The following is a 10,962-nucleotide window of genomic DNA, read 5'->3' as shown; positions in this document are numbered from 1 at the left end:
GATTCGGAATTTATTAGAATACTCTATGTGCTTCGCTTATATCTTTTGAGCTATATAGTTTTTGCTCTAGTGCTTCACTTATATCTTTTAGAGCACGGTGGTGGATTTTTTTTATAGAAACTATTGTTCTCTCATGCTTCACTTATATTATTTTGAGAGTCCTACAAAACAGCATGGTAATTTGCTTTAATTATGATAGGCATCCAAGATTAGTAAAAAAATCTTATGAGTGTGTTGAATACTATGAGAAGTTTGATGCTTGGTAATTGTTTTGAGATATGAAGATGGTGATATTAGAGTCATGCTAGTTGAGTAGTTGTGAATTTGAGAAATACTTGTGTTAAGTATTGTGATTCCCGTAGCATGCACGTATGGTGAACCGTTATGTGATGAGGTCGGAGCATGATTTATTTATTGATTGTCTTCCTTATGAGTGGCGGTCGGGGACGAGCGATGGTCTTTTCCTACCAATCTATCCCCCTAGGAGCATGCGCGTAATACTTTGCTTTGATAACTTGTAGATTTTTGCAACAAGTATATGTGTTCTTTATGACTAATGTTGAGTCCATGGATTATACGCACTCTCTTCCTTCCACCATTGCTAGCCTCTCTAATACCGCGCACTTTTCGCCAGTATCATATTCCCACCATATACCTTCCTCAAAACAGCACCATACCTACCCATCATGGCATTTCCATAGCCATTTCGAGATATATTGCCATGCTACTTACCACCATTTCGTTTACTATGACACGCTCCATCATTGTCATATTGCTTTGCATGATCATGTAGTTGACATCGTATTTGTGGCAAAGCCACCGTTCATAATTCTTTCGTACATGTCACTCTTGATTCATTGCATATCCCGGTACACCGCCGGAGGCATTCACATAGAGTCATATTTTTTTCTAAGTTTTGAGTTGTAATTCTTGGGTTGTAAACTAAATAAAAGTGTGATGATAATCATTATTAGCGCATTGTGCCAAGTGAGGAAAGGATGATGGAGACTATGATTCCCCCACAAGTCGGGATGAGACTCCGGACGAAAAAAAAATAAAAAAAGAGAGAAGAAAAAAAAGAGGCCATAAAAAAAGGCCCAAAGAAAAAAATGAGGGAAAAGAGAGAAGGGACAATGCTACTATCCTTTTACCACACTTGTGCTTCAAAGTAGCACCATGATCTTCATGATAGAGAGTCTCCTATGATATCACTTTCATATACTAGTGGGAATTTTTCATTATATAACTTGGCTTGTATATTCCAATGATGGGCTTCCTCAAAATGCCCTAGGTCTTCGTGAGCAAGCGAGTTGGATGCACACCCACTTAGTTTCTCTTGTTGAGCTTTCATATACTTATAGCTCTAGTGCATCCGTTGCATGGAAATCCCTACTCACTCACATTGATATCTATTGATGGGCATCTCCATAGCCCGTTGATACGCCTAGTTGATGTGAGACTATCTTCTCCTTTTTTGTCTTCTCCACAACCACCATTCTATTCCTCATATAGTGCTATGTCCATGGCTCACGCTCATGTATTGCGTGAAGATTGAAGAAGTTTGAGAACACCAAAAGTATGAAACAATTGCTTAGTTTTTCATCGGGGTTGTGCATGATTAAGTACTTTGTTTGATGAAGATAGAGCATAGCCAGACTATATGATTTTGTAGGGATAACTTTCTTTGGCCATGTTATTTTGAGAAGACATAATTGCTTAGTTAGTATGCTTGAAGTATTATTATTTTTATGTCAATATTAGACTTTTATCTTGAATCTTTCAGATCTGAATATTCATACCACAAATAATAGAATTACATTGAAAATTATGCTAAGTAGCATTCCACATCAAAAATTCTGTTTTTATCATTTACCTACTCGAGGACGAGCAGGAATTAAGCTTGGGGATGCTTGATACGTCTCCAACGTATCTAAATTTTTTGATTGTTCCATGCTATATTATATTCTGTTTTGGTTGTTTAATGGGCTTTACTATACACTTTTATATTATTTTTGGGACTAACCTATTAACCGGAGGCCCAGCCCGAATTGCTGTTTTTTGCCTATTTCAGTGTTTCGAAGGAAAAGGATATCAAACGGAGTCCAAACGGAATGAAACCTTCGGGAACGTGATTTTCGGAACAAACGTGATCCAGAGGACTTGGAGTCTACGTAAAGCAATCAACGAGGAGAGCATGAGGCAGGGGCGCGCCTACACCCCCCCAGGCGCGCCCTCCACCCTCGTGGGGCCCATGTGCTCCACCGACGTACTTCTTCCTCCTATATATACCCATATACCCTGGAAACATCAGATACAGAGCCAAAACCCTATTTCCACCGCCGCAACCTTCTGTACCCGTGAGATCCCATCTTGGGGCCTTTTCTGGCGCTCCGCCGGAGGGGGCATTGATCACTGAGGGCTTCTACATCAACACCATAGCCTCTCCGATGATGTGTGAGTAGTTTACCTCAGACCTTCGGGTCCATAGTTATTAGCTAGATGGCTTCTTCTCTCTCTTTGGATCTCAATACAAAGTTCTCCTTGATCTTCTTGGAGATCTATTCAATGTAATCTTCTTTTGCGGTGTGTTTGTCGAGATCCGATGAATTGTGGGTTTATCATCAAGATTATCTATGAACAATATTTGAATCCCTTCTGAATTCTTTTATGTATGATTGGTTATCTTTGCAAGTCTCTTCGAATTATCAGTTTGGTTTGGCCTACTAGATTGATCTTTCTTGCAATGGGAGAAGTGCTTAGCTTTGGGTTCAATCTGGCGGTGTCCTTTCCTAGTGACAGCAGGGGCAGCAAGGCACGTATTGTATTGTTTCCATCGAGGATAAAAAGATGGGGTTCATATCATATTGCATGAGTTTATCCCTCTACATCATGTCATCTTACTTAAAGCATTACTCTGTTCTTATGAACTTAATACTCTAGATGCATGCTGGATAGCGGTCGATGTGTGGAGTAATAGTAGTAGATGCAGAATCGTTTCGATCTATTTGTCACGGACGTGATGCCTATATACATGATCATACCTAGATATTCTCATAACTATGCTCAATTCTATCAATTGCTCGACAGTAATTCGTTTACCCACCGTAATACTTATGCTCTTGAGAGAAGCCACTAGTGAAACCTATGGCCCCCGGGTCTATTTTCCATCATACTAATCTTCCAACACTTAGCTATTTTTATTGCCGTTTATTTTACTTTGCATCTTTATCATAAAAATACCAAAAATATTATCTTATCATATCTATCAGATCTCACTCTCGTAAGTGACCGTGAAGGGATTGACAACCCCTTTATCGCGTTGGTTGCGAGGTTCTTATTTGTTTGTGTAGGTGCGTGGGACTTGTGCATGATCTCCTACTGGATTGATACCTTGGTTCTCAAAAACTGAGGGAAATACTTATGCTACTTTACTACATCACCCTTTCCTCTTCAAGGGAAAACCAACGCAGTGCTCAAGAGGGAGCACATACTAACAAAGCAATCATGTTTTCTCAAAATAACATGGCCAAAGAAAGTTATCCCTACAAAATCATATAGTCTGGCTATGCTCTATCTTCACCACACAAAGTATTTAAATCATGCACAACCCCGATGACAAGCCAAGCAATTGTTTCATACTTTTGATGTTCTCAAACTTTTTCGATCTTCACACAATATATGAGCGTGAGCCATGGACATAGCACTATAAGTGGAATAGAATGGTGGTTGTGGAGAAGAACAAAAGGAGAAGATAGTCTCACATCAACTAGGCATATCAACGGGCTATGGAGATGCCCATCAATAGATACCAATGTGAGTGAGTAGGGATTGCCATGCAACAGATGCACTAGAGCTATAAGTGTATGAAAGCTCAACAAAAGAAACTAAGTGGGTGTGCATCCAACTCGCTTGCTCACGAAGACCTAGGGCATTTTTGAGGAAGCCCATCATTGGAATGTACAAGCCAAGTTCTATAATGTAAAATTCCCACTAGTATATGCAAATGACAACATAGGAGACTCTCTATCATGAAGATCATGGTGCTACTTTGAAGCACAAGTGTGGAAAAAGGATAGTAGCATTGTCCCTTCTCTCTTTTTCTCTCATTATTTTTTTATTTGGGCCTTTTTTTTCTTTTGGCCTCTTTTTTTTCGTCCGGAGTCTCATCCCGACTTATGGGGAATCATAGTCTCCATCATCCTTTCCTCACATGGGACAATGCTCTAATAATGATGATCATCACACTTTTATTACTTACAACTCAAGAATTACAACTCAATACTTAGAACAAAATATGACTCTATGTGAATGCCTCCGGCGGTGTACCGGGATATTGAATCAAGAGTGACATGTATGAAAGAATTATGAAGGTGGCTTTGCCACAAATACGATGTCAACTACATGATCATGCAAAGCAATATGACACTGATGAAGTGTGTCATAATAAATGGAACGGTGGTAAGTTGCATGGCAATATACTCGGAATGGCTATGGAAATGCCATAATAGGTAGGTATGGTGGCTGTTTTGAGGAAGGTATATGGTGGGTATATGATACCGGCGAAGAGGTGCGCGGTATTAGAGAGGCTAGCAATTGTGGAAGGATGAGAGTGCGTATAATCCATGGACTCAACATTAGTCATAAAGAACTCACATACTTATTGCAAAAATCTATTAGTTATCGAAGAGAAGTACTACACGCATGCTCCTAGGGGGATAGATTGGTAGGAAATGACCATTGCTCGTCCCCGACCGCCACTCATAAGGAAGACAATCAATAAATAAATCTTGCTCCGACTTCATCTCATAACGGTTCACCATACGTGCATACTAGGGGAATCACAAACTTTAGAACAAGTATTTCTCAAATTCACAACTACTCAACTAGCATGACTCTAATATCACCATCTTCATATTTCAAAACAATTATCAAGTATCAGACTTCTCTTAGTATTCAATGCACTTTATAGTTTTTATCTTGGATGCCTATCATATTAGGACTAATTTTATAACCAAAGAAATTACCATGCTATTCTAAAGGACTCTCAAAATAATATAAGTGAAGCACGAGAGATCAATAACTTCTATAAAATATAACCACCACCGTGCTCTAAAAGATATAAGTGAAGCACTAGAGCAAAAACTATATAGCTCAAAAGATATAAGTGAAGCACATAGAGTATTCTAACAAATTCCGAATCATGTGTGTCTCTCTCAAAAGGTGTGTGCAGCGAGGACGATTGTGACAAACTAAAAAGCAAAGACTCAAATCATACAATACTCTCCAAGAAAAACACATATCATGTGGTGAATAAAAATATAGCTCCAAGTAAAGTTACCGATAGACGAAGACGAAAGAGGGGATGCCTTCTGGGGCATCCCCAATCTTAAGCTTTTGGTTATCCTTGAATTTTACCTTGGGGTGCCATGGGCATCCCCAAGCTTAGGCTCTTGCAAATCCTTGTTCCATAATCCATCAAATCTTTACCCAAAACATGAAAACTTCACAACTCAAAACTTAACAGAAAATCTCGTGAGCTCCGTTAGCGAAAGAAAACAAAACACCACTTCAAGGTACTGTAATGAACTCATTCTTTATTTATATTGGTGTTAAACTTACTGTATTCCAACTTTTCTATGGTTCATAAACTCCATTACTAGCCATAGATTCATTAAAATAAGCAAACAACACGCGAAAAACAGAATCTGTCAAAAACAGAACACTCTGTAGTAATCTGTAACTAAAGCAAACTTCTGGAACTCTAAAACTTCTACCAAAATAAGAAGACCTAAATAATTTATTTATTGATCTGCTACAATTGGAATCAGTATTATATCACGTTCTGGTAATTTTTAACAATTGTTTTCGTGAACAGAAAGTTTCTGGAATTTTCAGCAAGATCAAATAACTATCATCCAAGAAGATCCTATAGGTTTAACTTGGCACAAACACTAATTAAAACACAAAAACACATGTAAGCAGAAGCTAGATGGATTATTTATTCCTAAACAGAACAAAAAGCAAAAACCTAAAAATAAAATTGGGTTGCCTCCCAACAAGCGCTATCGTTTAACGCCCCTAGCTAGGCATAAAAGCGAGGATAGATCTAGGTATTGCCATAATAATGGTAAGGTAAGTCATGAAAACTCCTTTCGTATTCTCTATGTTCAGAAGCAAGTTTCCTTTGTGGCAAGCAAAAGTAATCAAAGGGGTTAAATTTAATGGGACAAAAGTCCCCAAGATCAAGCTCGGGAGGTATGGGTTCCTCCCTTGGCCCCTTATATTGCACGACCAATTCATCATTACAAGCGTTCTTTTTACAAAAAGTCATGAGTGTTTGCTCAAGAGAAAAACCAAACCCATTATTCTAAATAGCAAAGTACTGAAAAAATATATTACTACTAGAATTCTAATTCCAGTAATTAAATTAATTAAACTTTTTTGGAGGTTGATAGTTTATTTATTGAGAAAGAGTCAATCCTTCTTTTCTCACTTCAAGATTGATCATCTTGAGGAATCCAAAAGCGCCGTATCTGTGGATCACTGACGGCTATACCCAATGAGCAAAGTAGAAAGAGCCTAGGAAAATGCATCTTCTCCCTATTCAGTCAGCAGTTGTCCATCGACTAGTCTTACTTACCTATCATTAAGTTCAGAAATTCTATCAACTAGAACATCGGTAGGAACCTTTTTTCTAGGGTTTTCATTATCAGAAACATGATCCAAAGATTGTAAACGCATTATTCTTCTTGATTAAAAAGGATAGCTTCTATGGGAGGATGACCAGCATCCACCCTATAATGCGCAAAAATTTCTTTAGCTTCTTTCATTATAAATCTGAACTCATGAGCCAAAAAGATAGTAGCGGCACGCTTAATAGAAGAGTACTCAATAATAGAAAATTCTAGGAAAATTCTTTGTATGCAAGTATGCATATGAAGAAATTGCCTTTCAAGACCAACTACGAGCAAGGATATTGCATCCACTAGACTACTAGTTCTATGAAGAATAGAACCACCCATAATGGGCAAAGCACCGGCACAAGTAAAGAAATCTTGAATAACTCCCTTCCCAATAATATTACCACTACCGACTCGAAACTTTTTTGTATGCAAGATAGTAGGTTCCTCAGGAGGATCATTGAAAGCATCAAAATTTTCCATGTTATTATTATCGCTCTTATCGACGATAACCTCTCCAGATTCAGACATAACGGCAGCAAACTCAAGGAACACGAGGAAAGAGGGAACAGAAAGAGAGGGCGAATAAAACGGCAAGGGTGAAGTGGGGGAGAGGAAAATGGGAGGCAAATGGCAAATAATGTAATGCGAGGGATAAGAGTTTGTGATGGGTACTTGGTATGTCTTGACTTGTGCGTAGACTCCCCGGCAACGGCGCCAGAAATGGCTCGTTGACGGGAAATCAAATCTTGACTTGACTTGGTGCACACCTCCCCGGCAACGGCGCCAGAAATCCTTCTTGCTACCTCTTGAGCACTGCGTTGGTTTTCCCTTGAAGAGTAAAGGGTGATGCAGCAAAGTAGCGTAAGTATTTCCCTCAGTTTTGAGAACCAAGGTATCAATCTAGTAGGAGGCCACGCTCAAGTCCCTTGCACCTACACAAACAAATAAGAACCTTGCAACCAACACGATAAAGGGGTTGTCAATCCCTTCACGGCCACTTGCAAAAGTGAGATCTGATAGAGAAGATAAGATAATATTTTTGGTATTTTTATGATAAAGACTAAAAGTAAAGAAAGCAAAATAAACGGCGACAGAAATAGCTTGTTGACGGGAGATTAATATGATGGAAGATAGACCCGGGGCCATAGGTTTCACTAGTGGCTTCTCTCAAGATAGCATAAGTATTACGGTGGGTAAACAAATTACTGTCGAGAAATTGATAGAATTGAGCATAGTTATGAGAATATCTAGGTATGATCATGTATATAGGCATCACGTCCGTGACTAGTAGACCGACTCCTGCCTGCATCTACTACTATTACTCCACACATCGACCACTATCCAGCATGCATCTAGAGTATTAAGTTCATAAGAACGGAGTAACGCTTTAAGCAAGATGACATGATGTAGAGGGATAAACTCATGCAATATGATATAAACCCCATCTTTATATCCTCGATGGCAACAATACAATACGTGTCGTTTCCCCTACTGTCACTGGGATCGAGCACCGCAAGATTGAACCCAAAGCTAAGCACTTCTCCCATTAAAAGAAAGATCAATCTAGCAGGCCAAACCAAACTGATAATTTGAAGAGACTTGCAAAGATAACCAATCATACATAAAAGAATTCAGAGAAGATTCAAATATTGTTCATAGATAATCTTGATCATAAACCCACAATTCATTGGGTCTCGACAAACACACCGCAAAAGAAGATTACATCGAATAGATCTCCAAGAGAATCGAGGAGAACTTTGTATTGAGATCCAAAAAGAGAGAAGAAGCCATCTAGCTAATAACTATGGACCCGAAGGTCTGAGGTAAACTACTCACACATCATCGGAGAGGCTATGGTGTTGATGTAGAAGCCCTCCGTGATCAATGCCCCCTCCGGCGGGATGCCGGAAAAGGCCCCAAGATGGTATCTCACGGGTACAGAAGGTTGCGGCGATGGAATTAGGTTTTCGTGGTGCACCCGGATGGTTTGGGGGTACGTAGGTATATATAGGAGGAAGAAGTAGGTCGGTGGAGCCACGAGGGGCCCTCGAGGGTGGAGGGCGCGCCCCCTGCCTCGTGGCCTCCTCGGTGATTTCTTGACGTCCACTCCAAGTCCTCTGGATCACGTTTGTTCCAAAAATAACTCTCCCGAAGGTTTCATTCCGTTTGGAATCCGTTTGATACTCCTTTTCTGTGAAACATTGAAATAGGCAAAAAAAAACAGCAATTTGGGTTGGGCCTCCGGTTAATAGGTTAGTCCCAAAAATAATATAAAAGTGTATAAATAAGCCCATTAAACATCCAAAACAGAATATATAATAGCATGGAACAATCAAAAATTATAGATACGTTGGAGACGTATCAGTGCTTTGGTCTCATGTGCTTGCCAGCCAACAGCCGAAGCCGGTTCTGCGGCTTAGGACGAAGTGAGAGGCCGTGGCGATCCAACGCGTCAGGAGCTGCTAAGGAAAACGGCGGGTGGCCAAGCCGGCCAGCCCGCGAGCCCCCGGGTCGAGTGACTCGACCCGGTGGTCGGTTTGGTTTCAGAGGAAAGTATTGCACAAATGTAGGAGACACAATAGCTTGGTCGCAAAAGGGCAGCCCCCGAGAGTTGTTCGGGGATCGCATAGTTTTTAGATGATTACAAAAGGCAGAGATACATATGTGCACACGGCTAGTTGTAAACCCGGCGGAGGAGCTCTGCATTCCATGGCCGGGTTGTTTCTTTGCCGGTGGTGTCCCTCTTGCGCTTGTTTGACTTGCGGGCATTGAAGAGGTAGTACGTGTTGCGATCACACAAGGCCTTGCTGACGATGAAGGGGCCCTCCCATGGGGGGGGGGACAGCTTGTGTTGGCCGGTCTGCTCTTGGACGAGCCGGAGGACGAGGTCTCCCTCTCGGAAAGCGAGGGGCTTGATCTTCTTGTTGTGGTAATGCCCCAGGCCTTGCTGGTAGATGGCTGAGCGACTGAGCGCTAGGAGACATGCTTCTTCGAGCAGGTCGATGCCGCCTTTGCGGGCTTCCTTGGCTTCGGCTTCCGTGTACATCGTGACGCGCGGCGAGTCGAACTCGACGTCGGTCGGGATGACGACTTCTGCTCCGTACACGAGGAAGAACGGGGTAAACCCGGTCGACCGGTTTGGCGTGGTGCAGAGACTCTAGAGAACGGCCGGCAACTCGTCAAGCCAACTGTCGGGTGAACGGATGAGCGGCTCGATGAGTCACGGTTTGATGCCAGATAGGATGAGGCCGTTGGCCCGCTCGACCTGGCCGTTGGACTGCGGATGTGCAACGAAAGCCAGGTCGAGGCGGATGCTGGAGACGAGCAGTACTGCGCGAGAGCGCCCTTGGCGAAGTTGGTGCCGTTGTCCGTGATGATGCTGTTCGGCATGCCGTAGCGCACCGCGATGTCCTTGACGAATCGAACGGCCGTTGGCCCGTCTAGCTTCTTGATTGGCCTCGCTTCGAGCCATTTGGTGAACTTGTCCACCGCCACCAGCAAATGCGTCATGCCGCCTCGAGCGGTCTTGAAGGGTCCCACCATGTCGAGTCCCCAGACTGCAAAGGGCCAGGCGATCAGGATGGTCTAGAGTGCCGACGCCGGCTGGTGGCTGCACTTGCTGAAGCGGTGGCATCCCTCGCACTTGAGTACGAGTGACTCTGTGTCTTCGAGGGCCGTGGGCCAGTAGAAACCATGGTGGAAAGCCTTGGCCACCAGGGACCGCGAGGCGGCGTGGTGCCCGCACTCATCCTGGTGTATGTCGAGGAGGATCTCAATGCCCTTGTCTTGCTCGATGTAGCACTGGAATACACCGGTGGAGCTGTGCTTGGTGAGCTCGTTGTTGATGATGCTGTAGGCAGACGCCCGGTGCTGCACCTGTCGGGCTTCGATCTCGTCCATGGGGAGGACCCCGTTCTCCAGGAACTCTGAGATGGGCAGGGCCCAGGATGGTGGCGTCACCACGGCGAAGACGGCCACCATTTCGGGTTCTGGGGCGGCAGCCCCCGAGCCAGATTCAGCAGCCCCCTAGCCGGGTTCGGCAGTCCCCGAGCCGGGTTCGACAGTCCCCGTGCCCGATGGATCAGTCCCCGGGCTGGGTTGAGGCGCGACCGGGTCGGGTGGAGCAGTCCCCGGTCCGAGTTGGGGTGCGGCCGGGTCGCCTGGGACGTGGATGGACTCGGAGTCTGGAGATGGCTTGACGGACGACTTGTGCAGATGCTCGAGGGAGACGCCGGATGGAATGGACTGCCGGGACGAGGCGATCTTGGCGAGCGTGTCG

General features: G+C 43.2%; 1 protein-coding gene across 1 annotated transcript; it reads right to left on the bottom strand.

Moving 5' to 3' along the window:
• Positions 1-9,357: 9,357 nt before the first annotated feature.
• LOC141025829 (uncharacterized) lies at positions 9,358-10,664 on the bottom strand. Its single transcript, XM_073501757.1, has 3 exons — positions 10,463-10,664; positions 9,954-10,144; positions 9,358-9,840 (listed from the first exon to the last, which is right to left on the bottom strand). Exons 1-3 carry the CDS (start codon positions 10,662-10,664, stop codon positions 9,358-9,360), a joined length of 876 nt encoding a protein of 291 aa, XP_073357858.1.
• Positions 10,665-10,962: the final 298 nt, after the last annotated feature.

Source organism: Aegilops tauschii, chromosome 6, assembly GCF_002575655.3.
Source record: "Aegilops tauschii subsp. strangulata cultivar AL8/78 chromosome 6, Aet v6.0, whole genome shotgun sequence".
Taxonomy (NCBI): domain Eukaryota; kingdom Viridiplantae; phylum Streptophyta; class Magnoliopsida; order Poales; family Poaceae; genus Aegilops; species Aegilops tauschii.
The sequence above is the reverse complement of the archived record's forward strand: the minus strand, read 5'-3'. Positions and strand labels throughout refer to the sequence as shown.

What these genes read in the sequence shown, in the direction of transcription:
- LOC141025829 (XM_073501757.1), bottom strand. Translation starts at nt 10,664, where the DNA reads ATGGTGGCCGTCTTCGCCGTGGTGACGCCACCATCCTGGGCCCTGCCC. An exon ending in CTACATCGAGCAAGACAAGG is followed by an intron (nt 10,145 to 10,462) that starts GCATTGAGATCC and finishes AATGGCTCGAAG; the next exon opens with CGAGGCCAATCAAGAAGCTA. An exon ending in TGCACATCCGCAGTCCAACG is followed by an intron (nt 9,841 to 9,953) that starts GCCAGGTCGAGC and finishes GCCGTTCTCTAG; the next exon opens with AGTCTCTGCACCACGCCAAA.